The following is a 25,490-nucleotide window of genomic DNA, read 5'->3' on the forward strand; positions in this document are numbered from 1 at the left end:
TACTTTACAGTAAATTTCCTTTAAATACCAAATAAATGTGACAGTGACTACTTGATACTTGACATTTATGAGTCATGATAGTTTACGCTATCTATTTCGTTTGCTATAGTATTCAATTGCAACAACCTTACTTTAGGAGTGCTTCATATCCCGCCCAGGGAAACAGGGCTCACTTACTAACATTATGGGCTCACTTACTAATACATGAAAATTATTATTTTTCCTTACTTTGGCCCCTTTTCTGTTACACCTTTTCAGTCATTAAGTCAAGTCACCAAGTCAAGTCAATAAGTCTAAGTCCTTGAAATTAGGTTAGGTAATCCTAAGGATGCAGGACATGTTGCTGTCAGACCTTCAGTGCAGGTCACTGTAAAGTGTTACTAATAAAATAGTAAGAAGAAAATATCCTGACCGCCTGGCAGACCCCTGTAAGCATTCGAGCATTAATCAGATGGCTGCAGGTTTGAGGCTGCTCAGGTCCAGTCATAGATTTTTTCTTCTTTCTCCTACTTTTAAAACATACTTAGTGAAGTTAATATAAACATCGTAGGCCTTTATAAGGCCTTCTGGTATGCAGGCTCTGCCTTTACCAAGTACTTTAATCATAATCATCATAATAATTATATCGTGCACATGCATATGACAAGTTTTCATACTTATGTTGTATGCATAAACCGGCTTTCTCCTTAAGTACATATCATAGGGATTAATGACAGCCTTACTATTACAACCCTAATGACTAACAAATTAGAAATTGTACACAAAACTACAATGGATATGCACTGGAATGAGTTTCCAGTGTGAGCATCCCCTCAGCCTAGTGTCACTGTGTCTGCATAACATTTACCTCAAAAATCTTTTACTTCAAAGAAGTAATGACCATCAAATCAAAGATATGTAAAAGTAGCTCTACACAGGTAACCTAGGCAACACCTTCATGTACAAATTCTAGTGATGACAGTGTACACACAAATACATATCTTTTATGTAACCAAGTATGTTCTTGTATTGCATATATATATATTCTTCAAGTATTGCTGTGTGGAGATACTAAAGGACCTACACACATTTTGTATGCCAGTAAGATGCAGTTACATTTGTGTGTAAGATGCAGTTTCAGATATTCTGCATGAAAATACCTCTCCATCTTCGATAATTTTTCACCAGGTCAACATAACTTGCACTAAGGTTGGTGTTACTAAATGTACCAAAAGCATTAGTATAATATTATTCTCCTTACAAGCTCCTCTTTGAATACAGCTGTTTAGTAAAGTGTGGGTGTTTGATCAAGTCAACAATTTCACTTTTTTCAGTAGACTATTATTAGGTACCTTGTTGAATCATGCTATACCTATAATGTTCCTGCTACAAGAAGCTGTTTATTGTAACATGATATATTATTGTTCCTAACAAAGTTACAGGCTAGTAGGCTAAACAAGAACTACACAGGGTAACACATTGTATGATGCTGTGAATATCCTGGGAGAGTTTCAATGCTTAGCAACCCCTGGATGTAACTATAGCTGGTCAGCAATGTAATGAATATCAGTACACTATGATATTTTACAGTTTCAAAACTAATTAGGCAATAAACTATTATTAATCACAGCCACAACACATATATTAGTGATATTACAAAAGTGCAATATACTATTACTACTATAGTTACATATGGTCACTGCTTATGTGTGGTATTTACACAATAAAAAATGAACACAAATGCAGTGACTAACTCTTAATTGGTGTGAAGTGCACTGTGTTGTGTATTGCATGTAGCATACTTGAAATTATTTCAGAGATTTAAGATACTGACCACAGAATTTCCAATTCTGTGTAGATATGCATGTGCTCAGGTTCCTCACAGTCTGGAAAACTAACTGTGTAATTGTTACTACAGTCATTCCATAACCACAAAATCCATCACATTGGGAGCCCTTTTAGCTACTTTACAGCATAGTGATGTCCTTTTTCTGTGCAATACCTACACACAGTGACACACACACACACACACACACACACACACACACACACACACACACACACACACACACACACACACACACACACACACACACACACACACACACACACACACCACTACTCTGACCATAATGTGTAATATTTACACAACTTTGATCAGTATTTTTCACTATAACATTACACACAATGACTAATAATACTACTTGGAGCTGGACCCAGCACAAAGACCACCTGATTGTGGTGTTATTACTAGGCCCTAAAATTTTAATATGATTTTGCCATATGTAATGCCCCCTATTAATGCAGTTTCATTATACATTTTTTTAGGATCTGACTTGTATATTTACACTAACTAAACACATAAACACATAAAATAGCCACTCTATCATTGTTGTTAATAAGTAGGTAGTCCTTGTACTACTTGTCCTGGTGGATACTCCACAGAATAGGTGAGTGTGATCGGTTGAGTAGTGTTAGTTGGAATGTTGACCACCCAGTCCAAGTTGTTACTGGAGTTCAGTGTCACTGTTCCAAATGGTAAGTTAACTGGAGTATTCACCTTCCTCACATCTGGATCATTAAGATGTACCTGAGTTACATTTGTGTTTATAAATAATCTACAAAATCAATAGTTAGCTACAAAAAAGTGTTATGGCATGCCAAATTGTAAGCAATTCATCATACATGTACAGTACAATAGTACTGTATAGAGGGACCACAGAGGTGTGGGCGTGGCCCATAAAAAATCACCCAAAACCAGCCTCACTTTTCCCTGACAACGGTGCAGTAGTATTGGATAGGTACTGTAAAATTAAGCCCAAACAAGCCTTCAGATCTACCTGAAATATAAAAAAAAAATGAAACGGAAATTTCTAGTGACTAACTGACTGATGCCTTCAGACAAGCGTAACTCGATAACGGATAAGGCTATGGACTTGATTTTTTCACTGTTCAACATCGTTTCAGCCAGACACGTGCCTTTTGGCATACAGCAGCACATACAATGCATTCTTCATGGACTTACCAGTGTCCTCCTTTGTGTCCCATTCATCTTTGCTGACAGTGTAAGGTGTCAATTTGGCAGTAGCACATGATGGCTTCCCTTCATAACGGAATTGTCCATATTTCCCATAGTGGCTACTTTGATTGCAGAGGTGCATTTCGAACAGTTCTTGATTCGTAACGCTGTGTAACAGGTTGAACATAGCTGACAGCGAAGCATAATAGATATTTCACTTTTCAGATGATATTTGAGAGCTGGGGCTCACAGCACCATTCTTTCTTTTGATGTGATATGCATGGGTTCACCAGTCATAATATTATATTTTACAAAAAAGTTAACAAACAAGTATACGGTTTTCAGCTAGAGTAGGGACCATAGCACATTGATAAAAAGTGCTGGAGTAGTGCAACGATATTAAATCACAATAAGAAGTGTTATATCCCTACTGTGCATTTCCATTATGGTATTTTGAGCACAGTAGGGATATATGTAACACTTCTTATTGTTTTACTGTGATTTAATATCGTGCACTACTCTGACCAGCTTGTTTCAGTTCTTTTTATCGATGTGCTATGGTCCCTACTCTAGTTGAAAATTCCTGTGTGCTTGTTGCCATTATGAATCATGGCTTTTACTTTCTCACAAAAAACGTTGACCAGAACCCAGCTTCACAATACCTTCATGGCACCTTGGCAGTATTGGTTAGGTATAACCAAGCACAAAAGCAGCTTGAAATACTTCCAATAGTGCAATTTTCTGCTGACTGACTGACCAGCTGATGCCTTCAGTCCAGTGTAGCTCAATAATGGCCAAGGCTACTACAGTAGCTTGATTTTTTCACTGTTAGACAACTGCCGACAGGTGCCTTTTGGCACATTGCAGTACGTACAATACACATATCACGGACTAACATTTTGTCCCATTACTTTTTGCTGACAGTGCATGGTGTTGATTTGTGGTCATGCATTATGGCTTCCTTAAGTTTATATTTGGGACCATAGAAATTAAAAAGTAATGAGATTGCTACACCTGTAGATATACTAGTGGATATTTACTTCCTATACATTTCAGTGATGGGTATAGACTGAACAATGTCTGTAGTATATCTACAGGTGCAGAGTTGGGGTAGTTACTTCAGAAAAGTAACTAGCTACGCGTTACACGTTACTATTATCCCATGTAACTAAGTTACAGTTACTGTTACTTTTCAAAAGGTAACTAAGTACTCTAGTTACTAGTTACTTTCGTAGTATAAATTATGACTTGTTTTTAGCTTTTGCAACATGAATTTTGCTAAGATATGGATCATTAAGGGATGCAATACATATGTGCACTTAAAAATAACAATTCTGTGGCTATTTCAGGTCAGTATTAATTATTGCTACGTCAGTTACTCAAGCTGAATCACAGAGAACAGTACACAGGATCTGTCTACTTAATGTGGTTGTAGCATATATGACACAAAAATTGAAGTGTTCGTGCTTTTAAAGCATAATTAGTTGTAGTTACAATGTAACTATTGTAATAACTTAGTTACTATTCAGACAATTACTCCTAGTTACAAGTTACTAGTTACAAAGCAAGTAACTAGTTATATTACTAGTTACTTTAAAAGTAATCAGTTACGTAACTTAGTTACAAAGCCCCCAAGTCTGTACAGGTTTACCTTTTACTTTTACAATCCCAAATTTTTCCTTGAACTTGTAGTCATTACAGAGCTCAAGGTAGTAATACAGCAACTTCATGCAAAGATTAACTCCTACTTATAGCATAAATACATAAGCTCACTACAAACAACTTCATGACTATAAACTATTCTTCTCACCTTAATCCTCTCATCAGTACTAAGAGGTAGTTGTTCTGAGAGGGTGACCTTGACCTGTTCCTGTTTAGTGTTCTTCACCTCAAACATGTATCTGTAGCCAACAGTGACACTCTTGGAGATTAGTCCACTCTGTCCACGTAACACCTTCACAGGTATAGTGGTCAGTCTAATGGAGGGGTCTACTCCCAGTGAACAATGGAACTCTTCAGATGGTGACACATCTTTCAATGATGACTGTAAGGGACCACATGTGGATACCAGGCTTGTTGTAATTGTAATTGTAATTAATTACTAATCATTAGCAATTTTCAAGTAATCGTAATTATAATTGTAATTGCTCACTGAGTATAAAAGTAATGGTAATTGTAATTGTAATTAGCTGTTCAGTCAATAATCATTATGTAATTAAATTTAAGTAATCAAAGTTATGCTATATAAAAGTACTACTCCATAACTTGACTATACTATGTACACAATCCCATGTGTATAACATGTGGCCCATGTAGCTACAGTAAATTATTGAAATTATATGTCATGTATTTGTTGACCATATAGTTATAAACATTTTATGTACAGTGTGGGATACCCATGGAGTACATAATGTTCAATAGTAGAGAAACATTTAAATGTATCTGGATGACACAGAGTTTACAAAGGATGAAAGCCCTTTAAAATTTTGGAAGATAAAAGCAAATAAATACCCCATTTTAAGTACAATAGCAAAGAATAGCAGCAACATTTGCACCATTTGAGTGTGTATTCAACCATAGTGGCAATGTTCTCAGACCAAAATATATGTAGACTATTACCAAAAAAGTTTGAAGAGTTAATAGACGTACCTTAAAATTAATGCTGGAGAACTGTAAGTAAGTTATTGTTGTACCCCAATTAGTGCTGGGCAGTATTGAAAAATAGCAAACGGTATACCTTCCATAATACGATATTACTAAATATCACAGTATTAATGTAAAAGCTATTGGTATTAAAGTAACTGTCATTTACCACAAAAAAAGCACCAAATACCCATGGTAACTCAGCAGCCTCAGGTACAAACTACCACTAACAAACTTGTTTACATATAGTTTGGTTAGCTGACTACATCAGCACCTGCCTACAAACATTAATAATCACATGTCTGGTTACCTTCTAAATATGGGATGAACAAGCGTTAGCCCACAGGGAGGCCATAATGCCCAGATGGTATGGCGGTATTAAAAAAAGCAGGCAGTATCAAAAGCAGTATGACTTAAATATCACAGATTATTAACAATACCAGTATATCACCCAGCTCTAACCCCACATGTACAGTAGTGTTTGAAAAGTAATTGTAATTATTAATCATTATTTTACATACTGAAGTAATTGTAATTGTAATCATTAGATTGGCTTCAAAAAGTAATTGTAATTGTACTGATTACTTTCGGTGGATAATTACAACAAGCCTGGTGGATACAGGATATCATTTAATAATTATAATAGATCAAAGTTTTGCTGTTATTCTAAACAATTCTATATGGAAAGATCAATTGCAAAATGTTGCACATAATGGTTTTTGTAGAACCTCCAGTTTAATTAAAGTATGTCTCATACAGTATGGTAGGAAGGGATTTGGATACTTTCTACTACCCAAAAATATCATCCAAAACTCAGCCTCACCTTTCCTTCACAACAGCTTGGCAGTATCGGTTAAGCCCAAAATGCTTTTAGAGCAACCCCAAACCCTTCCAATGAGATTTTAAAAACCTTTATGTAACTGGATTTCCTGCTAATAACTATGGTTAAGGCTACAGCCTTGATTTCTTCACCTTTGACATTGCTCTGGCCTGAGATATGTCTTCTGACAACTGTAGTAGCTAATGCATGTATCATGGAGTTAAGTGTGTGCCTGATTTCTATCTCCACAAGTACACAAAAAAATTTGGAATTTTCAACTAGAGTATAGGGACTATAGCACATCGATAAAAAGTACTGAAACAAGCTGGAGTAGTGCATGATATTACATCACAGTAAAACAATAGGAAGTGTTATATCCCTACTGTGCTCAAGCCATAATAAAAATACACAGTAGGGATATAACACTTCTTATTGTTTTACTGTGATTTAATATCATGCACTACTCCAGCTTGTTTCAGTACTTTTTATCGATGAGCTATGGTCCCTACTCTAGTTGAAAATTCCAAAATTTTTTGTGTACTTGTTTGTTAAAGTTTTTTGCAAATAATTATTATGACTGGTGAACCCACGCATGCCACATCTGAAATGGCATTATGCACCAAAGCTATATCAATTATCATCTGAAAAGTGAAGTATCCATTATGCTTCGTTGTCAGCTATGTTTAACCTGTTACACAGCATTACAAATCAAGTTCACTTTTCAGACGATAATTGATATAACTGGGGTGCGCAGCGCCATTTCTTTCTTGCGGTATGCGTGGATTGCAGAGGTGCTTTTTGAACAGTTCTAAGTATCCATTACACTTCGTTGTCGACTATGTTCAACCCATTACACAGCAGCGCGAATCAAGAACTGTTCGAAAAGCACCTCTGCAATCAAAATAGCCACTATGAAAAATACGGACGATTTCCATTTCAAAGGGAAGCCATCACGTAGTACCGCCAAATCAACACTCTTCGCTGTCAGCAAAGATGAATGGAGGACACTGGTAAGTCCATGAAGAATGCATCGTACGTACTGCGGTATGCCAAAAGGCACCTCTCGGGCTGAAGCGACATTGAACAGTGAAAAAATCAAGCCCGTAGCCCCTTATCCGTTATGGAGTTACACTTGTCTGAAGGAATCAGTCAGTTACTCAGTCAGTCAGTAGAAAATTCCATTGAATAAATTATTTTAAAATTTCGTAGCAACTTGTTGAAAGCGTTTTGGGTTGATCTGAAAGCTTGTTTGGGCATAGTTTTATCTTATCAATACTGCCTCATCGTCGTCTGGAAAAATTGATTCTGGTTTTTGGGTGATGTTATTTCGTGAACCACGCCTACTTCTTTGTGGTCCCTACTATACAGTACTATTTTACTGTATGATATTGATTATCTTGTAGGTGTTGATTCGTGGTAACGCATCTTGGTTTTAGTGTTAGCTATTACAAGAATCATCCATAATTTCCATAGTGACTAAATTGATTGCAGAGGCACCTTTCATACTGTTCTTCATTTGTAGTGCTGTATAATAGGTGGAAAATATGAGGTGGAATGGCCACTTTGCATTTCAGTAATTCGTAGTGGGGGCAAAAATTCAGTCACACAATTAATTTTTATAATGTTTCTGGCATCATTCTTTTCTCGGTTGCGGTATGTGTTGGTTCACCAGTAATGAATTATGCTCTACAAATACAGTAAACAAATAAGTACAAGGAGACATATATTAGAAATTTTACACTTGAGCAGTGATCATAAAAGCAATGAAACAAAGGAGGTCATCTACACCTGCAGCTATACTAGTGGACATTTAATTCCTACAGCTATATACTATTGACAGGTTGTATGTAACTGAAGTAGGAATTAAACATTGACTAGTGTAGCTGCAGATGCCCCTTTTATTTCTATGATCCATACACAAATGTAAAATTTCTTTATACATGTACTTGTATGAATGACCACTGATACTACTGTACTGATGAAGTATACACCAGATATAGAGAAATGCTGTACAATATATACCTCAGCTACAACTAGCAAAAAATAGTACACATACCTTAGCAACAAAGTTGTTGTCAAGGAACACATTGGCAGGTCCAGACAACAGAGCATAAGATGAAGTGTTCTTGACAACAGCTTGTAGGTAGGTGTGTGAAGACATTCGAGGTATAATGGCATACTCAAATTCTGGCTTCAGATCAATTAAGGCAACGGTGACCTGTTAAACAAGTAACCAGTTAAGTATTATACTGTACAAACTGGTCACATATTCACTAGTAATGATTACTTTGTGTTCAGTGTTATCAGAAGGAATAGTGGCCATTCTTGGAATGTTGAAAGCTACACTAGTCCAGTTAGTCTCCACCTACAGTATCACATTGATTCAATTTATATTACAAATCTATGTATAACAACATGCATGTAATTTCAATACAAGACTGCACAAACACCTGTGTTGTAGTTATCTCAACTGGTTGTGCAAGTCCACCAAGCATGTCACCTCCATATTCATCTAGACAAGCTGTTTCAAGAGAATCTTTATCCCTAACAAAATTAATATGGAGTATTGTTTATGATTATCTTGAGCAAGCTCAAGGCATATAACATGCTAAACGAAATATGAAACAGCTGAGAATTTGTTTTCTTCTTGTGCAGAAGAAATTAAAAATAGAGTTGTGTTTTGGATATATACAACTAGAACCGAGTAGACTCAAGAAACATCTATTTTAGAACCAAGCCACAGTAATCATACATACATAACTAATACTGTTATCTGTAACCATTTTAAGCTGTGGGAGCATGCATGGCTTCCTGAAAGGGAAAACCGTATATATGTTTGCATATCTGTCCTTACTTGAACAAAATGGCTTGTATTAAAAGCAGCCAGTATAACAATTGAATGCTGCATAGACTTGTTGTATCTAACGTACAGACGAGCAACCATTGTACTATGGTGCTGGTTTGAAATACTGGGTTTCAAAACACAATGTGAAAACCTTTCCTAATAGGATCTACAGGCATAAAATGTACCTTCAGTAGTATGTATTATATACATGCATATGAAAATTAAAAGCATTCTTGAGGCTTAGCTGGAGAATTTATGTAAGAAACACTACAAAAAATATGCTTATATTTCTGATCAAAAAATAATGGATTTCAACAATCAATGGATCAAGTATGTACAGGTTGTGGTTCACTATATACAGCTACCTCAATGAAAAATTGTTTACAGTTTGCTAAATGACAGGATTAGACTAAACATAAAACTCAGCAATTAGACTAACCCAGCAAATGTAAATCCATCAAATCCAGTGCTTAAGTTTCGTTTTCTTTCATTGTAGCCATGACGAGTCATTGTTTTGGACATGATAGTAACTGGTTGTTTAAACTTGAGTAACTGCACACCCAGTTCAGGTACAGATCCACCAATACTTGGGTTAGCAGTGGACAATGACAACTTAGCATCCAGCCAGTCCTCACCAGTTGACTGCTTTATCAGACCATAATACAACACCTAATTGACATAACAATGTTAACACATGTACAATTGAATTGTGTGTTCTATTAGAGTATATTATGAACACAACTGACCTTCATGGTCTTGTCATTACTGAACACCCTCAGGTCATATTGTGGAGTCCAGGAGGCATTGGACACAACATAAGACAATGATAACACAACATCAGTGTCAGAAGCTGCCTCAAGGCTGATACATACACATCTACAAAGAATAGAAAACATATCTACTACAATTACACACTTCTTGGGCTAACAGTGATCATCAGGTAATGTATGTTACCACTAGTAGCAAAGCATCAATCTCAGTTTTGTAATTATGCTGTAGTGTTGTACTTACCATAACATAGGCTTGCTATTTGCAAACCCCTAACATTGGTATGCAACTGTTAGTATTCAGACTAACATTGAGTTCCACTTAAACAAGTACTCCTCTTAGTAGCCAACAGGAACAGCCATTACTAGGACTATTATAACAGTACTACTGAGTATTGGAGCACATGCTAAAATGTCATCTCCACTATCTGGAACATGTAACCTCCCAACAATATTGTAATCATATAAGTTTGCATCAGTACAAGCAGTCATCTTTGCATTAGCAGGATTGGTATTTTACCTGCATTTCACACTACCATAGTTAGGGGCGTAGGAAGATATTTAACTTATGGGTGCCCTACTACTAACTTAATATCTACTTGTTTTTATCTCAAAAGGATTTATAGTCACATTAAATATGGTACTGAAGGATGGAATCAGAGAGAATATAAATGTTAAGTGATAAACAGCTAAATTTCTGCTACTCTAGACTGACTGCTCTATTAGAGTATCTTGATCAAACTTGCATTATATTATTTTAATGAATTTGTACCACACCTTTGTTTAAGCCTATGGACTATGGTTGAAGTCAAATCAAGGTAGATGGAATCACTTACAAGTTAGAAAAGAAAAGATGAATGATTTTGATTCTGGTTAGAAATATGTATGGGTGTCCAAGCACCCATGGCATCCATGCTTCCTACGTTCCTGCACAGGGCATTGGAGTTAGACCTGGAATTTGCCAATTCTGCTGGACCAAAGTTATAAAGAAGAATGAGATCTCTAATAGAACAGTCAAGAATTACAACACAACAGTCAACTATTCAAGTACAATAGTCATGCAGCATTAAAGGTTACAAAAGGTAATTTTAAGTGTAACATCACAACAAACTCATTGAAAGTTTTAGTTTACCAAACCAAGTTTGCTTCAACCTCCCTGAACTACCTAGACACTTTAAACAATCTAAAGTTCAACTCTGAAGGTGACGTATCTCATTGGTACATTTAAGTTATTAACAAAATTTGTGTTAAATGTTGAATCACTGTTATCTAACAATTACCTGTTGATTTTAGCATCTTTTACAGTAGTGGGGTTCAAGTCTTGGGCATTCTTCCTTAGTACATTAAGTTGTTCAGTCAAGGTTGTCTTCTCACGATCATACATCCTCCATTGTTCATCAAGATGAGACATCTTGTCCTGGTAAGCTGTAAGGAAGCCCATCACTCCATCAACACTTCCACTCTTCAGTATCTCACTCATGTCAGCTTTCTCCTCCTGTGGAAGAAATCAAGATGTATTGCACTACAAAAGGAAGCTGGCAGAGAAGAGGGGGACAGACAAGAAACATGGTAAGTTCTCAGACATATATACAATTCAATGCCCCATAAATAAATGGCTAAGAAAACATACAGTTAAAATAATAATGCTAAATAGGACAGCATTCAAGTTTCCACCAACTACTGTCATAAATATTCTTCTTATTGTACAGGAGCCAACAATACAATTCACAACAAACACCAAGATCAAGATACTTTAACTGACAATTTGCAAACCCTATGATTTTACCAATTACATTTGTACAAAGCGTGACAGACAATTAAAGACAAACTCCTAGTTTATATTTGTGACATAATTGGCCAGTGTGATAGGTTACCAGCGTTAATTGCATACTTAGAATATTTAAATTGCAAAGAGTAACATCTTAACAAACTTTAAAGGATTTCAAGGCTCCCTGGACACCTCTTCATTAGCAGTGCTCTCCTTGAAGCTAACCACTAAAATCAAATCCACCAAATTTTGGTGGAAATTCGCAACTTTGTCTATAGTAATTCACTAGATCCTATCTTGCCAACCAATGATGTCACAAATAAAAAAAAGAGGAGGTGAGATAGCGGTCTGGCCATGCAAGACTACAAAAAGGATTTTATGAACAAAAATTGCATCTAGATCTAGCAAAAAATAGTCTGGCTGGCTCCAAAAAGACACAGTGCTAAACGATTTGTTACAAATGTGAAAATGGCATGGGTTTACCAATTTTAAAACTATACCTTTTACAGCCTGACTATATAGAAGACTTACTTTTGAGGAGTCTGAAAATTTACATATCTGCTCTGCAAACTTATTCAGTATTGTCCTCTGTTTGTTAATGACCTCCAACTTGAATGTGAGGAATTTCTCCTTCTCTACAAGTTCCTTGATCTCATCCTGCAACTTGTCATACTGCTTTTTGTCTCCCTTAGTCTTCTCATCATAGTTGGTCTTGGACTGGTATATGACATCAGTAATAATTGCATCACCCTCACCTTCAACCCTGTAGTAGTAGCGGAGACAAGTGTCAGTGAGCACACTAACAATTATAGTGACCTACACAATAGTGTAGGAATGGTGAAACAGACTAAAGAGTAAAGAGTCTTCTAGCAATGACACACATACTCAATGGAGTTTGAAGCATGCATCACTAGCATGCCATTCTGGGGGATTTGGTTAAGACTAATTTGCTTGCATTAAAAACCTAAATTAATAAAGAAATAGGGAAACAAACATTTTGGCCCCTGCTACACCATTGCTCAAGCCAAGGAACAACTCACGAATCCCAAAAACCTCCTAAAAATTTAGTACGAGAGTCTCAACATTATCAATAATTATATGTATTAAATTCTCTCTTTTTACCAAGCTGTTTCACAAGCATTCTTATACTTCTACTTGTGCAGGAAATGGGACAGTAGATAACAGGGGACCAGAGGCTGTACTTTGCATAGATTAAGTCACGGAACATCCAACAGTAGATCACTCCAAATAGTCATCGTACCTAGCAGGAACTTATATAAGCACCCTTGTGGCACTTAATTATGAGCTCCCGCACCTAGTCATCATCTAAACAAGAGTTCATAATATAACTATGAATTCTTGGTCTAAAAATCAATTTATCACATGTACAATCTTGCAGCTGAGATTTTAGTTGTCAACCTCAAGGTTATGGTAATTGAGTGCATGAACAAACGGAATCAAAAATAACCGTGTTTGTAGGTGATTTCCAGATTTCCGAATATTTAATTTCTAATTGGATTTCTCAGATGATATATGAGAGCATCAGCTTGTGAGCTACCTCTCCCTCTGCAGCTGTTCTCTCGTGGATGATCTTGAAAGCATTATTGCACTCATGAACTACCTGTGCTCTAATATAAAAACTAATTTGAGAACTGAAATTGTTCCCCCTACCATTATTGCAACAGCATGTTCCTTATTATTATTATTATTTACTTTACTGAGCAGTCAGCTCTGCTGGTGTGGGAATCTGTAATTTCAGTTGGTAGTATGTTCCAGTCATTTATTGTTCTTGAGAAATAGCTATTTTGGCATGTCGTGGAGAATGAAGTAAGTAAGATATAGTGAAGTTGATGGTATTGTCTTGTTGGTCGTGTTTTTGGTAATTTGGAGTGATAACTGTTGGTAGAGTATCTTATGCAATATTTGTAACCTAGATAATTTCTGACGAATTTGTAACATAGGCCATTTTAACTGATCCAGCATTAGAGAAATCAAACTGAATCTGCCATAGTCATTCAACACCTAGTGTGCTGTTCTTTGTTGCACTTTCTCCAAATATCAATATCTCCAACTTGGTAGGGATCCCAGACAGCAGATGCATACTCTTAATTGTGGTCTCACCATTGTTAGATAAGCTGATTCTTTAACCATTTGTTCAGATTGCGTTTTAAGAAATTGAGTGTTCCAGATGCTTTATGACAACATTCGATATGTGAGGTGACCAAGACAGTGACTCCTTGGTACATATGTTGATCAGATATATCTAGGATATGATTGTGAAGTATGTAGAGCGAGTGGCGATAAGGATCTTGTACAACACATAACTGTACATACTAACATTGCATCAAATATTAATGTGACCAATTTTTTTGTGGGCGTGCCTCGGGGCATGCAGTGGTGGCAGTAATTTCATCTTGCCAGGGAACCAGATTTGGTGTGACAGGTGGATTACGAGCAAAAAAAAACTAACCTTAAAGATTTAGGGTCCACGACTGAAGGAAGCTGATTGACTACGACATCATTTTCACCTTTCTTCACGCTCACTCTAAGCAGTCGCTTCACTTCAGCACGGTCACGATACACCACCACACCACCGACCTCTAAGTCACTGGAGTTAAATTCAGTCTTCGTATTCTTCTCTATAGCCATTTGATCAATAAGCTTTACGATTCACCGGAAACTTTAGTAAACTAAAAAAAACGGAGTAACAGGGGAAGTCCTGGTTTTCCTCGTGGTTTCTCGAAACTGAATCTATACAGAGGAGATTAAACGAGGGTGAGTACCATGCAAATGTTTAATGCACCTATCAATGTGAAGCCCCACTCCAGTGACTCCACCCAGTCGGACTTTATAATAGGAAGGCGTTTAAAGTATAGCTAAAATGTACCCGAGTTGGCCCGGGGAATTTCATTATCATTCATTGTTCAACTATCCCTCTAGGGACCTGCAGGGAGGCAACAAGTTAGCCTGTGACACAGGGAGCCAGAAACCTGTAACTGAAAACTATGCTGAATGCAGAAAAGAATCCCAGACTAGGTGGTGACTTGATCCACAGACAGCTTACAGTTAGTCTGGTACATCGCAGACCCTATCCGCTGGGGCTTATCGATTAGGCTTATAATCTCTAATCGATAAGCCCCAGCAGATAGGGTCTGCTATGTACCAGACTAGCTTACAGTCTAGTCTGAGGAGCCACACAGTCTGGGATCCAGGACTGCCTCTGCATTCAGCCAGTATTTGACAATCGTGACATCTCGAATTTGAACAAGTGGACTTATGGCACGTGATAAAACCGAAGCTCCATGCCAAATCCCTTCTTATCCTCACGTCGTAGGGGGTTGACCTAACAATTTATCCCAGGTTGACTTTCTACCAGGTCAAACCCTGCTATATCCCCACCCTCCCCGTACTGGGGGCAGTGGGACCTGTCAATGCACAAATGATCCAGGCATAAAAGGTCTGAGTGGACCATTTATGCTGTCATAAATGGTCCAGCCGAACCACTGTGTTTACATAACTGTTCCTCCCCAGATCACATATGCCGGTGCACAAATGGTCCAGGCTGAACATAAATGGTCTGTCTCCAGTGTGCCTCAATACCCCTCTGCTTTATTGAATACCTTATGCTTTATATGCACCCGTTAATTATGCTGGCATGATTTTGCAGCGTAAGTTATAGCTAGCTACCTGAAGCATTATGGCTGATGCTACAGAGCAATTATTTAGTTTGTCTAAATCCTACCTCATGACCTAGCTAGTTCCTGAAAATGTAAAAATTGCTGGACTGACACCCTATAAATGTTTAAACAGGGCAGTCAGATTATATCCAAGATGACCAGAAGTCTTATCTTCATGACAAGCATGTGCAATCAGCATGTTCCTTCCTCTCTCAGAATGAAGCATATATAGTAAGGGTATGGCAGCTATATATCTGCCATGCTATGAAAAAGGGTGTGCCTCCCTTTCCAAAAAAAACCAGATTGGTGAATGCAGGTCCAGAAATGACTGCAATGCATTGCAGACATATCTTGGCTGCCATCTTTAATTTTACAACTTTTCCACCCTGGTTTTATCACAGCTTGGCTTTTTTTTAGTATACAAATTACTTCTTTTTGTAATTACAAGCCCCAAGGCTGGTCTATGTATGGCTTTGGTGTTTCTATTACTTGTCTTTCTTTACTACAGGTATACAACATGCATAGACTCTTTTATTTGTATTGTGTCTATGTGAATCATTTTGTCACTTGAAATTTTGCAAATTTTTAGATCTAATAGCTAAACTCTCCTCACAGTGACTTGTATCATAGCTCAACTATCTACATGGTGACTTGTAACGTAGTTGAACTCTTTGCTGGGTGACTGGTTTGTGCTGAACTCTCTACAGCCGAACTCTCTACAGCCGAACTCTCTACAGCCGAACTCTCTACAGCCGAACTCTCTACAGCCGAACTCTCTACAGCCGAACTCTCTACAGGATGACTTGTTACATATCTGAACAGTCTACAGGGTGACTTGTTATGCAGTTGAACTTTCTCTACAGGATGACTTGTTAACATTCTGCAGAGTGGTTTGTAATATAGCTAAACTCTCTACGGTATGACTTGTTTGTAGCTGAACTCTATGTGGTGACATGTTATTTATTTTTATTTATTAATGGCTGAACTGAACTCACTACAGATAGCTGAACTTTCTACAGTGTGAATTGTATTGTATGTTTCTAAACTCTTTATAGGTTGACTTGTTATGCAGATGAACACTTCACAGGGTGACTTGTAATGTTGCTGAACTCTCTACAGGTATAGCTGAACTTTCTACAATGTGAATTGTTTGTGGCTGAAACTCTAAATAGGGTGACTTGTTATGTAATTGAACACTCCACAGGGTAGCTTATAACGGAGCTGAACTCTCTACAGAGTGACTTGTTTGTAGCTGATCTCTCTACAGGGTCACTTGTTTGTAACTGAACTATCTTGTTTGTGGCTGAACTTTCTGCAGTGCGAATTGCTTGTGGCTGAAATCTCTACATGGTGACTTGTTATGTACCTGAATGGTCTACAGATTGGCTTGTTGTGAAGCCGATTCAGCTGAAGTCTGTAAGGATAGCTGAACTCGACTACACTGTATTTCTATAGTGTGAGTTTGTGTGTGTGCGTGCATGTGTGTGTGTGTGTGTGTGTGTGTGTGTGTGTGTGTGTGTGTGTGTGTGTGTGTGTGTGTGTGTGTGTGTGTATGTGTGTGACTAAACTCTCTTCTTGTTGACCTGTTTGTAGCTGAACACTTTACAGATGACTTTGTAAATGTACTCTAGTAGGATGACTGCACTATTAAAGTACCTCGATTGCATGCTGTAGTTGGTTTTTGCACTATGTATACAACTCAGTGATCTCTAATCCAGTTTCAGAAGGGCTCTTCTACAGTAATTAATCTACTTGCATTACAATTTTCAGCTCATTCCCTTCATCTGGTAGGTGTTATAACAAATTGTGTTTTTATTTGCAAAACTAGATTGTGTACCTGTTACACACATGGTTGGCATTTTTGTTGTAACTCCCATGTGACTATCATACCAATTTCTTTCAAAAGTTTGTACTGTGATTGTTACTCTGTGTATACAAACTAATTTTGAAGTCATTTCTTCAAGTGGTTTGTCATTTAGACATGATAGCAAGTTGCATTTATGATTTTTTCAAAATTGCACACAATTCCTTTGTTCTTTATTTGATCTATACAAAAATTGATCTGTTCCGCCCTTCATTACCATTTTAATGCGACTAGAAGTTTTTTGGAGATGAAAATTAAGTTGGTCTTAGTAGTAGGGCACCCATGAGTTAAATATCTTCCTACACCCCAGTAGAGTACAAGATGTATTGAAATGACTATAGTGTGATAGCTTCAAATTAAGAATTGTTTCAGCAGTGTTGGGACAGTTACTTTTAAATGTAACTCGTTACATATTACACTACAACTGAACTATTTAGTTACAGTTACATATTACCCATATAATAAAGTAACTATAATAGTATTACATATTATATTACTTTGTGTCCACAGCCTTAAGCTGTCATGTGTGAAACTACCACCTTATTACGTGACATGATTGCATTGTTGGACAATGTGCAAATCTTGGTTATAAGCAAGAAGCTGGTGAATAAGCTTCATTCAGTAGGTTTTGTTGCTTCGTAGTGGCTAGGCGTTACTCAGTGGATTACTAACGAGATTAGTAACTTCGTTACTTAAAGTAATATCATGTACTATTAGACCCATTACAGTAACTTCATTACTTAGGTAATGCGTTACATTTGCAAGTAAGTAACTTGAGTTATATTACCTGTTTTTACAGCATATTTCATTATATTACTTTGTTACCACAAAAGTAATAATTATTATGTAATACGTTACTTACCCCCAACACTGTGTTTCAGGGATGTCGGATGTCATATAACATAGTTATACTAAGGTAATTTCTTTGTGATGAAAGGGTGGGCCAATTTGTGACTCTTGCAGAAGATTTATTCCTACTTATGCGAAGGTGACCAACGACTGCCATGTATGCAACATGTTTTGTACTCTATATGATGTTAGCTTGTGGGCTTGTGCTGCATGGTGAGCTGTACTCCAGGATGGCCAGAGCTCCATAAGGGCCTCCTCATGCAGACTTTTTGTATATTTGTTGCCCTATAGGCTTGGAAAAAGCAGCTAGCAAAAGCAGATTTCTTAACTGTAGTTGCATGAATTTGACAGTAAAATTTGAAATGGCTTTGTGTTTGTGGTGAAAAATCAAATTTGCTGTCACTTGTGATAAGATTTTGCCACACCCTTAGAATTCACTTATAATGAATTGCCACAAAAGGTAACAAACATCATGTACAAAGAAAATTAAACATTTTCCTGTGATAGGATATGTATTATACCATTTTCATTTATTGCCACATTGACATTATTTATTTTATTTTAGTTTTGCTCTCCTTCCCAGACTTCCCATCTGTATATGTACTGTACAAGGTGGAAACTCTAAACATTTGTGTAATTATGTATCATTGTTGTGTAGGATGAAGATCATGATTGTGATGTGGATTAGTTTGATCACATTGGTCACCAGTCAACATGTCCATGGTAAAGTGATCATCATCAACATTACTGGTGGTAGTGACAATACTACATGTTGTGTTGATGGAGAATGTGTGTGTACTTCACTATCCACTGCTTTACACTATATGACCAGTAACACTGTAATCAACATTACATCAGAATCAGTTACACTAGAAGGTCACATCAAAATGGGATCAAGTAATCTAAACAACATTACAATAACTGGTAGTGGTGCTACCATCATGTGTAACAATAGTGGGGGTGTGTACTGTGAGTCATGTGATAATGTGGTCATTGAGGGGATCGCATGGGACAAGTGTGGTAATCCTAATGGGAAAAATACTGCAGGATTGACATTTAACATCACCAGTAATATTTCACTACTTAACTGTACCTTTCAACATTCTCAAGTATGGGCTGTTTCTTTACTGGAAGCATCTGAAGAAATAGATATTGAGAGGAGTAGCTTTTTGTATAATAGTCGGACTGTGGCATGGAATAACAATTGTGGAGGATTGAATATTATAATAGCAAATGTTGGTTTTATAAATTTAGTAATCTCTGAAAGTTACTTTATTAGTAATGGCCATTTTTGTGATGGTGGTAATGCAGTCATTGGAAGTGGATTAAATGTGTACAGTTTATCAACAACAGTGGATTCTTCTATTTCCATTGCTATTACCAAGACTGCATTTTACTCCAATAATGGAGCAGTCTTTTTCTATCTTATTTCATATGCAACACAAATTATTCAGTTAGTAGAAATCAACTTGAACAATAACACTGTAGTGGGTAGTTCATTTGTTGCTGGAATTGGCTTTACTGGGACTGCAGATATCTGTGTCATCAAAGTAATGTCTTCAGTATTTAGTAATAACAATGGCAGTGTGTTGTACTGGACGTGTGGTGCAAAACGCACATCAACAATGATTAGCAATTCTAGTTTCATTGATAATGGTCCAAGTGAAACCGAACAACCAATGCTGGGATTATCTGTTACATCTCAAAGTCCGATTGCAATTGATGTAGTAGATGTTAGAATTTCCAACTGTAGCGGATATTCCGCAGCAACTTATCCAATTGGTAGTGGGATTGCTAATATATTTTCACACAGTAGTGAATCTGTGTTGATCAACTTTACAAGGGTTTCTATGACATTGAATAGATATTTAGGGTTTAATGGAGGTACAGTCTTCACCAAGCCTGTTAGTGAAACTGGGAATGTTCATGTGCTTTTTAGCCATTGTGATTTTTTGGGCAGTAGCTCTCCAGGTCGTGGTGCAGCTTTGTATATTGATACTAGTGAAAACTATCTCAAAAACAATCTTTCAGCATTAATAGTTAATTGTTTGTTTGGAAATACTGTTGCTGTTGAGGGTGTTGTTTATGTGGAGGCAGTGAACCTCACGATCTGCTCATCAAGCTTCGCCAATAATACTGGTAGTTCTCTGTACCTCTCAGCAAGTGATCTTAAACTTTGTGGAAGTATTCTGTTTGAAAACAACACAGCAGATAATGGAGCTGCATTGTATGTTGATGATGGATCTACTGTTGCTATTTCTTAGGGATCAAATGTTCATTTTATAAACAATTTAGCTATAGAACATGGAGGAGCTATTTACATTGACCTAGACAGCCACTGTCCTAGTCACAGCTTTGTAAATTCATCTATCAACGCAGAGGTATTATTTACTCATAATTCAGCTATAAAATCAGGTAATTGTATATATTTCTCTATTCCAAAATTATGTCACCTAAACACAAATATCAGTGACCCTGACTCTATCATGTATTTACCATGTCAGTTTAACTACTCACAGTCTACTGATGGCAAATTCCACAACTGTACCATGCTTAATGATACTGGATATCCTATTGTCACTTCACCAAATGAACTAAGATTATATTTCCCTAACAATGATGGTGTTAACATATCATCCAACTCTGATTACAACATGTATGCTATATATAACAACATACTTGGTCATCATGTGATGTTTGCTGGTTCTGTCATTGACTACTTTGAAAAACCTGCAGAATCCACAGAGTTTAAAGTAAAATGTACCGATTGTTGGAATACAATTAAACTGTTGGAGAGTCATATTTTTGTTGACAATGTTTCACAACTTGCCATTACTTTTGTGGGAGCGAAGGTTGTAGAGAAAGGCTTAAATGTCAGTGTGGACATAACTTCTGCTCTTCTCACAACTAAACAGATCATTACCACGCTAATAGTAGAATTATTGCCATGTATTGCTCATCCTGGAAACGTGTATGGTGATGATGGTACTTGTATTTGTTATCAACACAATGTGGACTGTACAGGTGATGACAATATAATCAAGAGAGGTTACTGGTTTGGTAGTGTTGCAAGACAACCGACTACATCATTGTGTCCTAACCACTATTGTAACTTCATTGATCGTAAAGAGATCAGACAAGGATTTTTTAAATTACCTAAGACAGCTGATATTCAGTGTACTGATCACAGATCAGGAATTGCTTGTGGAAAATGCAGTCCGGGATATGTTCTAGCATATGGTTCTCCTGACTGTATCAGTGCAGATCACTGTAACCCTGGAATGATAGTTGTAGTAGCAATATTAAGTATTTTGTACTGGATCATAGTGACAGTTGGTGTGTTTGGCTTATCATATATGTACTACAAGTTTGACAATTTCAAGAAACCAGGAGTGTGTCCACAGCTAACCACACCCACCCAATTAAAAAAGTCTCAGATATCAACTGGCTACATATATGGGGTAATCTATTATTACAGCATGGTGGGTGTCTTGTTGGACAATAATCCATACGTTCCACATGGCATACTTCAGTTTGTTTCAGTCTTATCAAGTTTTGCCCAACTGAGTCCACAATTTCCTGGACCATTTCCAGAGCCACTGTGTTCGGTGAAGAAGTTAAGTGGAATCGACCAACTGCTTTTTCGCTACATACATCCTTTTGCTGTTTTGCTGATTATATGGCTCATTTTTAAGGTGGCTAAACTGAAATGTGCAGCAGAGCGAGGAATGGTGGTGTTTATCATTAATCATTCTATTATAGATGTGCTGTGTCTTCTCTTCTTACTATCTTATACATCAATAGCATCCACCTCACTACAACTGTTACGACCATTGTGGTTTACTGATGTTAATGAAGTGTACACATATACATCTCCACACATTCAATACTTTCATGACCGTCATATTGTTTATTTCATTGTAGCAGGAATCTTTGCTGTGTTAGTAATTGTTTTGCCACTGCTGTTGCTGCTGGAGCCCTGTATAGGAATTGGTAGGAAATATCTTCTCAAAGTCAAACCATTACTGGATCAGTTTCAAACCTGCTACAAGGTCAAGTATTGCTGGTTTTCTTTTTATTTTCTGATGTGTCGTGTAGTGATCATGGTAATTGTATTAGTAGGCAATACAAACTATTACAACATGTTGTTTTACTTACAAACAGCTTGTATGTTCCTTGCCATGGTTCATATTTGGATTCAGCCGTATCACGATGAGTCACTGAATGCATTAGATGGACTAATATTACTAGTCATGGTACTGGTTGTTAATGTTAACACTTTTCCTTTCTTACACAATGTGGTTACAGAAATATCATTGGTCTTGGTGATGCTTCCTTTGTTATTAGTCTCCTTTGTCACCATAAGAAAAGCTATTCAGCTTTATCACTCTCCTGCTAATACTAATAGTGATGATGTAGTCGTGAACAACAATGACAGGTAATGTTTTTCGTTGTTGTGCATACACATAAACATATATACAATTTTCTTGACTAAGCATTGTTTATATGCATATGTGACAACACAGCAGTTGTATACTTATTCTCCACAGATATGATGTGCTGATATGCATACATATACAAACTGTGCTTTTCATCAACTGCCAGATTATACTCTGTTTTTCCATATACTGGTACTACATTGGCCTATAATGACCTCAAAATGGCTGGGACAGTACTCTCTCCCTCTCATGCAATATAAATCCAAGTGATTGCTGATGATGATAGCTTTGTGTTATATTCATTTAAAATTTAAAATGACTATTGGCTTCCCTGTTTGTGAAATATACACTAAATTGTTGGACAAAAATAAACATACTTTTAATACTTTACTTGACTGGATTTTAATGGACTTACTCACCTTTTGTGACCAAACTTACCAGTCCACCGAAATCAACAACATGCAACCACCACATAGGAGACTTAAGTTTGCACATTGTTCACTATGCTGAGGTGATTTGTCTATATACTTCTAGTACTAATGCCAGCACTATGCATTGTTAACACTGCTAAAGTACATACTGATTTGTGTATAGTTTTCGTTAAATACCACCACTCACTGTCATAAAGTTTTGTACCATGCAAATATATACAGTATGTAACACCAAAATGATATAACAACACCTACCCATTGTTTGGCTGGCTCTTCAGTTTATAATGATTGTAAGGTGCGTATTGTAGTAATACAATAAAATAAATAATTATGCCTTTCACCTGTCTGTTGGATAGTTTGTGTATGGGCCTGGCTAACTGTTACTGAGCGTTATACAATATGTGACCTAGTCTGGGAAATCCAGTCTTATCGCTTATTTAAAGTATCGAGAAATATCGGTTTTAAATATTGTAGCTTGCCAATGGTTGAAGCTAGTTACGTATAAAAATTTTTCACATGTTTTATACCGATTCCTTATACTTTCAGAACATCCACTGTACAAGTAGCTAACAGCTAAGTTTCCCACCATTTTAGATAGTTTTTAACTTGATATTGACTGTATCAGCCTAATAGGGGTGGTGGAAGGGGGAGGGCAAGAGGTTGTTTTAAAATGAAAGAGGAATGCATAGGGCTGACTTAGGGCTGACTTGGGCCAAACAATGTGCCGTTCAGGTCTCTAAAATGAAAGGAGATTTACAGCACATGTCTTTATTCAACACCAAAGATCTGTACAGCCATCCCCAGGTTAGCCAGAGCTCCATTAAGGCCCCAGACCACTTATACTGCTTGCCACTATGCTTGGGAAAAGCATTGAGCGAAAGCAGACTACTCAAGCCTGGCTGAATTTGATTGTGAAATTTGTTTATTCATGTAGCTTTGTGTTCTTGGTGAAAAATCTAATCTGCTGTTATGGGTGATAAGACCGGTTTTCCCAGATCCAGTCACATACAGTATTATGATCACTTGCATGCTGGTGAATATGCCACTAAAATTAAATTATAAAGTTAGTTGATGTGTCTGTGTATCATCCAAGACAGAAACTGTAAACAAAGTGATGGTTAGCTATATGGTGAAAAGGTACATTTATGTGAGTCCACAGTCCATTCCAGAAATCCAGTAGTCAATGGATACAACATTCTGAATATTGTTATAATGGCTATTTTAGCACTGCATACAAGGACAATTTTGCAAAATTTCTCTCAGTTTGAGTGCCACAATGTTATCTTGTAGGAATGAGGATGAAGAACCCATCAATGCATCTGGAGGATCAAGAAATTACAATACATTTCAGGAGTCATTACTAAATGATTTGTCATCAAATGAAATTAACCAGTAATTGGACACACATACATTACTTATATCTGCACTATATTGTATGCATTGTGTAGCTTATACACTACTGTTCAATATGTATACTTTCTGTGTTACTCATTTCCCTTTGTTATACACACATACAGAAGACATTCAAGCACACTACTTGTAGCTTTCATACAATAAAGGTGTAAACTTCATTTCATACTTCTTGACTAGCTAGTACTGATATTACCCTGCAGCTGGTTGTGGTATTTTAGTATAATATTATATACTGAATGTAATGATGTAACCCCGTGCATACTGCTGTTTATACATTAAAAATCTTGCATGGCTAACATGCAGCAGAAAAGCTTACACATGGTCTCTTTTTGATTCATCCATAAAGGCAAGGAAACTTATAGAACCATGAAAATCTCCCTTTTGATCATAAAATTCCCAGTTTCACTTGTAATAGCAGCAGGAAATTCTACATTTATCTTCATAAATAGTATTGATTCTTTTTGTGTACTCTTTTACAAAGAGCAGGCCAACTGTGGAATTATAATCATTTACCTGATCACCTTGTGGAAACTAACAATGTTGATATACTTTTAAATCTCTATTACTTAATGTTTAGTTTTGTTAACTAGTCATGTACATTATACTCGTGAAGTAATAATAAAGACGAACACTACACTTTTACACAGTGCTCAAGAACCACCTATTATGCTCACAAGAAATGCCCATTATTCCCAACCATTCTTGGTCAATATTTAATGACATTTCACTTTCATATCTATTTAGCTGATTGCTATAACAACTATTTCATAATTGTGCAGTATAATAATAATTACCATGACCGTTCTGTTAGAGTATCTCAACTGTTTACACAATTCCTCTGCACACTACTATTATTCCTGGCATATTTGCTGTTCCCTACATATTATTTGTCATAAAGTGATCCAATTCAGATGCTATGAAATCTAAATATATAGTATATTCCAAAATGAATATGTGTCTAGTTGGATCAATGAGA

At 36.7% G+C, this 25,490-nt stretch overlaps 2 protein-coding genes across 4 annotated transcripts; one reads left to right on the plus strand and one right to left on the minus strand.

The window, feature by feature from the left end:
• Positions 1-2,286: 2,286 nt before the first annotated feature.
• Positions 2,287-14,513, minus strand: LOC136243242 (protein F37C4.5-like). Its single transcript, XM_066034760.1, has 10 exons — positions 14,312-14,513; positions 12,373-12,604; positions 11,354-11,568; positions 10,053-10,182; positions 9,746-9,975; positions 8,912-9,005; positions 8,749-8,826; positions 8,518-8,679; positions 4,809-5,042; positions 2,287-2,569 (listed from the first exon to the last, which is right to left on the minus strand). The coding sequence occupies exons 1-10, from the start codon at positions 14,488-14,490 to the stop codon at positions 2,375-2,377; spliced, it is 1,749 nt and encodes a 582-aa protein (XP_065890832.1). The 5' UTR covers positions 14,491-14,513; the 3' UTR covers positions 2,287-2,374.
• Positions 14,514-14,580: 67 nt separating this feature from the next.
• On the plus strand, positions 14,581-24,705 carry LOC136243340 (uncharacterized). Of its 3 annotated transcripts, none has more exons than XM_066034861.1 (3): positions 14,581-14,616; positions 18,890-22,669; positions 24,392-24,705. In XM_066034861.1, the coding sequence occupies exons 2-3, from the start codon at positions 20,718-20,720 to the stop codon at positions 24,495-24,497; spliced, it is 2,058 nt and encodes a 685-aa protein (XP_065890933.1). In that variant the 5' UTR covers positions 14,581-14,616; positions 18,890-20,717; the 3' UTR covers positions 24,498-24,705. The 3 variants fall into 3 exon arrangements, with proteins under 3 accessions (XP_065890933.1, XP_065890935.1, XP_065890934.1); XM_066034863.1 differs by lacking the exon at positions 24,392-24,705 and having other exon boundaries at positions 18,890-22,487; positions 22,540-22,653; XM_066034862.1 differs by lacking the exon at positions 14,581-14,616 and adding an exon at positions 16,884-16,974.
• Positions 24,706-25,490: the final 785 nt, after the last annotated feature.

This window comes from Dysidea avara, chromosome 13, assembly GCF_963678975.1.
Source record: "Dysidea avara chromosome 13, odDysAvar1.4, whole genome shotgun sequence".
Lineage (NCBI taxonomy): Eukaryota > Metazoa > Porifera > Demospongiae > Dictyoceratida > Dysideidae > Dysidea > Dysidea avara.